We start from the raw sequence: 5,775 nt of genomic DNA on the forward strand, positions 1-5,775 counted from the left end.
ATTATAGTCAGCACTGCAGTGAAGTTACTATACAATTATAGATAACGGCCCGTATATATGAAATAAAATTAAAAAAAAAAAAAAACAAAAAAAAAAGAACAAAAAAAAAATAACAGATTTCAAAAACCGACACGATGTTCAATGTATTTAATGATCTTCTCGAACGGTGAAGAATATATGATATATCGGGAATATACGGAGGTGTCATTTTTTTTCGCCTTTTCTTTATTCCGCTCCTAATTTAAAAAAAAGGAAATAATATAATAGAATAAAATAAAAATTAATAGAAATGCCTCGTGTTATAGACATGTATTACAATTTATTAAGAAAATAATATAAATTTTATTACACAGCCAGTGCTTTAAAATTAATTTTACTATCCTAAAAGCCTAATTATTAAAATGCTGAAAGTACATGGAAATGAATCCTTAAAATGTAAGGCCAAATATTAGGATATATATATATATATATATATATATATAAAATTTTCGAAAAGTTGCATTAAATATTATATATATAGTCAAAAATTAATGTAATATATTGTAATCTCATGAAAAATATTGCACGTCGTTCATTTATTAGGGGCAAATTATGGTATCATCTTTATCATAAACGATCTTTGCTTTAGAAAGAAGTTGATCTTGAAATTGTCCATCATCCGATAATTGTTCTGGACCATGTAGAGCTTTTTCACGAATAAAGTGTCTTACTACTGTAGGATTGACATACGACATTGTCAATGAACAACCCCATGTTAATAATACTAGAGGCTGTAATATGCAAATACATCATTAGTCAAACAATATACAAAATTATTATCGTATATAATAACAATGTTATTCTATAATATATTAGTTTCTTCTAATTACATATAATGTCATTTACATGTTTAAATCAAATTGAACTATAAACTTACTCTATTTATATTCATATAATTGTACGGTGTTATAATATGTCGCCGAAGACAACTCTTAATTAAAGATTTCAAACGCTTCACTTCTAATGGATTAGCGCATGGATGATATAACATAACAACCGCTCCATGCTAAAGAATATAAATCTTGAATACTTAGCGAATTGAGATGAACAAAATTATTATTACCTCCATACTATGAAGCCATCTTTGTTTTGGTAAAAATTTATATTCTCCGTAAACAGGCCACAATGGTCTATGCGTTCCACTGAAGAAAAAAAAAAAGATTTTTGCGTATAGACTTATATAAATGTAAAATGTTTCTCCTGTATGTAACATACTCACTAAAGTGGTAAATTACTGTCATATTCTATCTTCTCGTTCATACATTTATGAGCAGCCTATCCATAGAAGATAAAATAAATTTGAATTAATGTTTAAATATAAATTTCTCATAGTAAATGAAATTTTTATTGCGATAAAGTGAAATGAAAAGAAAATTTTACCACGTATGCTGTCGGTACATTTTCACAGTATACTATAGGAATTACTTTTGTGTTAGGTATAAAGCGTCTATTATAACAAGTATAATTTTCCGGTGATCCATCCCAATCAATCGTTAAATTTGTCTGTAATACAAACTCAACGTTATGAGCTTGAAATGTGACAAAATGTTGTAAAGTAAAAAAAAAAGAAACCGAAGAACTTTTTATCATAACTGCATATACCTTAGCGTCATCGCATTGTGTAGATATTATACCCATATGTATTGTATTTATAAAATTCTGTGAATAATCATCATGCGAATATTCATTCTTAGGTAATATTTTAGGAGGCGGAGTAGGATCATTTATTCTTTCCGGCATCCATCTCCCAGTCCATGTTTCCAGATCGTTATCAATATTCCTACGGTTTTCCCTTCCTCGTTCTCCATAGGAGCGGAGCAGTTCTAGAAGATTAATTCCTGACTGTTCCCGTAAATCTAAAATATTGTATGATCCAATCATCACGTACATCTATTTATTTTATGCGCCTTAAACAATACATATATGTGCGTGTGTATGTGTGTGCGTGTGTGTAAGCGAGCATTGTGCGTCGTGTGGTATGTATATATATATACATTTCGCACGCGCGCTTATATGTATATATGCATACTATTTGTATTTAGGATATTCTATGTACGATGAAAAATTCTTTGAATAGGTTAGAAAAAATACAAACTTGATGACAACAATAACAATGATTCAAAAAACTGACATTAAACAACCTTCATTTTGATCAATATATGCATTCACGAAGTCCAAAGTAATTAGGCAGCTAAGAAGTAGTAAGAAAAGTGTTCCGTTCATCGTGTGTTGCTTACGATAACACCTGTTAGCACATCAAACATCACCAGTATTCTGTTTAGGTTAAGTCAGTTACCGTTGGATACTTTGCGCTCTCTACCGGTTAAGATTTAACTAACATACTTATGTATATATATATCTATATATATATATATAATATTAAAGTTTGGAACACATTCCAAATACCTCCTAATGTATTCAATGAAAATTATATATATATTTGTTTTTATTATTAATTGAAATATTAATTATTTATTTTTTTACATTCCATTCGGAAAGAATAATTATATACACAAAAAGAATTTTAATTACTAAATAAAATATATTCCAATTTAATATATATATGTATGACATGTATTCGTAATGTAATATAATAATTAAAATTATATAGATACAATTATAAAGTATAAAAACAAAATGAACAATGTTATAGGTAAACTTCAAATGAAATAAGAAATATTTCTAGAACTATCATTTTAATTCATCAATACATATATTAAATTTATATGTACTATGAAATGACATTTAAATGCCACTCTCGAATCAAAATTTTGACGTTTTTCTAAAATCCAATGGGAATCCAGATTTTCAGGTGATTTAAATTATTCTCGTGACGTCACAAAACTAAAAGATTTGTAACAGGAGCGCATAATGATAAAAGAGGTATTCGAGGTACAGAGTTTGCCGCTGAAAACAAGAGCGCTGATTGGTTGATAATAACCAATCAGCTTTCAATAGACGCCCAGCATCATTGTCATTTGTTAGTTATTAAAAAATTAATTAAATAAACTTCTACACACAAATTATAAACAATTAGGCATTCAAAATACTCTACAGACTTTAAAAAATAATATGATTTCATAAAAATATACAAAAAAGCTTCAAAAAATACTTTTTCATAGCTGACCATAATGATCTATTAACCTAGATGTTAGTCACTCATTAAAAAATTAATTTTATATACTTCTAGAAATCAAAAGTTAAACTTTTAAGCACTTGGAATACTCTACAGACTCCAAAAAAAAGTATGATATCATAAAAGTTTATAAAATATGCTTTAGAAATAATAATTTTCTTAAAAAACGTCGTGATATTATTACATATTAACCTAGACTTCAGGCACTCATTAACGCTTGATTTATTTAATTTTAAAGCATAAATTATATACATTTATATAATTGGCGTATTATTTAGACTCTAAGAAATATTATAAATTCATACAAAATAATAAGAATTATCTATTTGCAGAGAAATAAGTTTATTAAAGTAATGAACTTTTGCTTACAATCGCAAAATAAACAACTAATGAGGCCATAGCGCCGGTGGCGTGATTAATACTTAATTCCGCTTAATTCCGCTAGGGCAAGAAACAGCTGTCAATGTACGTACAATGCAAATATAGGTTATGTGCAGTGTAATGTATTTAATTTACAAATTTTAAGTGATGCAACAATCAAGTGGATAATATTATTTATTAATTTTAATTTGTTTTATTTTCTCTCTATAGTGATCACCAATTCGGAATGAAAATAGTTAAATTTGACGGCTTGCTGTGCGATTCTGCTATGTCTTAACTTTACAATGACATTATTCTACATTAAATTTGCAATATCCATTAATTTCAAACATTCTATTTATCCAGTTACTATAACAAACAATAGTAAGTAAATTACCAATGTTCTGTTCAGTTTAAATAATTTACCCAGTGAAATATCTATACTATATTATTATTTAACTCATATCATGTGTGTAGACCTCAGCTTAGATTTAAAAATTTTTTAAATTACATATATAGACTTTTTAAATAGTTTTACATAAGTATGCAGCTCTACATTTTAAATTCAAACCCAAGACCATGACACTCCAAAGAAGAAGTCCCCATTACACCATGAGACAAATGGATATATATTTCATTTTCTTAAGGTTAACGCTATAAAAATTTGTGTCATCTAATTCCTCCTTTGTAAAGACTTCAAGTGAAATATTGTGCAAATAAAGTGCAGATGCAATGACAAGATATCATCAAAACTAGAAACCGTTTAAAAGTAAAGACAACAATCTGATGTAAGTTAAAAACAAATATTAAAATACTCTCATAAAAAATATTTATTCAAAGCATTCAGAAACTTATTCTTTTTGGATAAATGTTGAATCATTTTACTGTAAAAGAGAGCACAATATTTTCAATAAGGATAAGAAGAATCCGACAATACCATGCAGTAGTATTCTATCAAAAGAATAGAAAAAGGAATGTGTGCATCCTTGTTATTACAAATTTAAAAGACATATAGAAAATACATTATAATAAGAATTCTTTTCTTGTACAAAATGTATTGCCAAGCCACGTGCCAGGTAACGAATTACTTTATTGTTAATCGACTTACTAAAAAATATCGAAGACTTGTATCAACTTCTTTCTTTTTTGTAGAGATGCCTTGTGAATCATTATGCAAATAGAATGCAGCAGCAGTGAAAAGGATCTATTAAAAGGCAATCATTATTATCTTGTATTAGGAAGAAACCAATATTGTAATACAATGTTGGATATATTTATTCAAAGCATTCATGTACTTATTCTTTCTGCATTGGTGTTCAATTAATTTACTGAAAAAGGGAGCATATGATTTTTCATAATTTTTCACTATAATAAGCAGAATACAACAGCACTGTAATCATGAAAGATTTTGGAAGACGCTAAGAAAAGTGTTCCGTTCTTAAATTAGAAAAAAAACCATGTCTTATAAAATTCTATGAAAAGAATTGAAGAAGGAATGCATCCTAGTTATTACAAATTTAAAAGACAATTAGGAAATATATTACATTAGATTATTCCTAACATATATAAAGTATATTGCCAAGCATTGTACTGGGTAATTGAAAACACTTTTAAGCATCAACTGGCAATAAGTAATGTAAAGAAAACTATTCTTTAAAAATAAGAGATTGTTAAAATAGAAATGCCATTAATATGTAGTATTGAAAGAATGTTTTAATTTCACAAGAATAAAACAGAAGAAAATAATATTAACAGAAAATCAAATTATACTGATCATTAAAGTTTTTCACATGCTTTCTAAGATTTAACTGTACATTTGCCATTTATATATATATATATATATATAATTTCTAATAAGGATCATTCAATATATTCAAGGTACGTTGATAGAAAACAAATACTAAAACATTTCTAGCATCTTTTCTAATATACATTACAGAGAATAAACAGTAGGTTTTTCAATTTTACATGAGATAGTAGAACGAACTAATAATTTTATTTCCTTTTTAGGGTTTTTTGTGTAATTTCGTAAAAGAAAAAGAGATTAAAGGAATAATCTAGTATCACAAGATCTGTGTAGAAAAGAAGAAAACTGTATTATCAAGAAGAACCATATCACATTATTATACATTTGGCGGCATTAAATACTATAAAATGTATTTGTTGTTTCATTTAACGGATTGCTACATGAATTTTTTTTTAAATAATATGTTTGTATATTTGATAATGGGTGTGATTTT

At 27.1% G+C, this 5,775-nt stretch overlaps 1 protein-coding gene and 1 long non-coding RNA gene across 4 annotated transcripts; one reads left to right on the forward strand and one right to left on the reverse strand.

The window, feature by feature from the left end:
* Nucleotides 1–305: 305 nt before the first annotated feature.
* LOC106789197 lies at nt 306–2,436 on the reverse strand. Its single transcript, XM_014753201.1, has 7 exons — nt 2,181–2,436; nt 1,642–1,895; nt 1,420–1,542; nt 1,259–1,314; nt 1,103–1,181; nt 917–1,045; nt 306–770 (listed from the first exon to the last, which is right to left on the reverse strand). The coding sequence occupies exons 1-7, from the start codon at nt 2,260–2,262 to the stop codon at nt 579–581; spliced, it is 915 nt and encodes a 304-aa protein (XP_014608687.1). The 5' UTR covers nt 2,263–2,436; the 3' UTR covers nt 306–578.
* Nucleotides 2,437–3,466: 1,030 nt separating this feature from the next.
* Nucleotides 3,467–5,050, forward strand: LOC106789198. 3 transcript variants are annotated; one of them, XR_001381969.1, is made up of 4 exons: nt 3,467–3,640; nt 3,767–4,323; nt 4,429–4,611; nt 4,688–5,050. It is a non-coding gene; the product is annotated as an uncharacterized LOC106789198 (long non-coding RNA). The 3 variants fall into 3 exon arrangements; XR_001381970.1 differs by having other exon boundaries at nt 3,469–3,919; nt 4,068–4,323; XR_001381968.1 differs by having other exon boundaries at nt 3,473–4,323.
* The last annotated feature ends 725 nt before the right edge of the window (nt 5,051–5,775 follow it).

The sequence above is a fragment of the Polistes canadensis genome, unplaced genomic scaffold, assembly GCF_001313835.1.
Source record: "Polistes canadensis isolate GaletaPanama2010 unplaced genomic scaffold, ASM131383v1 scaffold_170, whole genome shotgun sequence".
NCBI classification, from domain to species: domain Eukaryota; kingdom Metazoa; phylum Arthropoda; class Insecta; order Hymenoptera; family Vespidae; genus Polistes; species Polistes canadensis.

Excerpts from the sequence above, each read along its gene's own strand:
- LOC106789197 (XM_014753201.1), bottom strand. The coding sequence starts at position 2,262 with ATGAACGGAACACTTTTCTTACTACTTCTTAGCTGCCTAATTACTTTG. Across the intron at positions 1,896-2,180 it reads ATATATTGATCAAAATGAAG|ATTTACGGGAACAGTCAGGA; the intron begins GTTGTTTAATGT and ends ACAATATTTTAG. Across the intron at positions 1,046-1,102 it reads GATGGCTTCATAGTATGGAG|CATGGAGCGGTTGTTATGTT; the intron begins GTAATAATAATT and ends TATATTCTTTAG.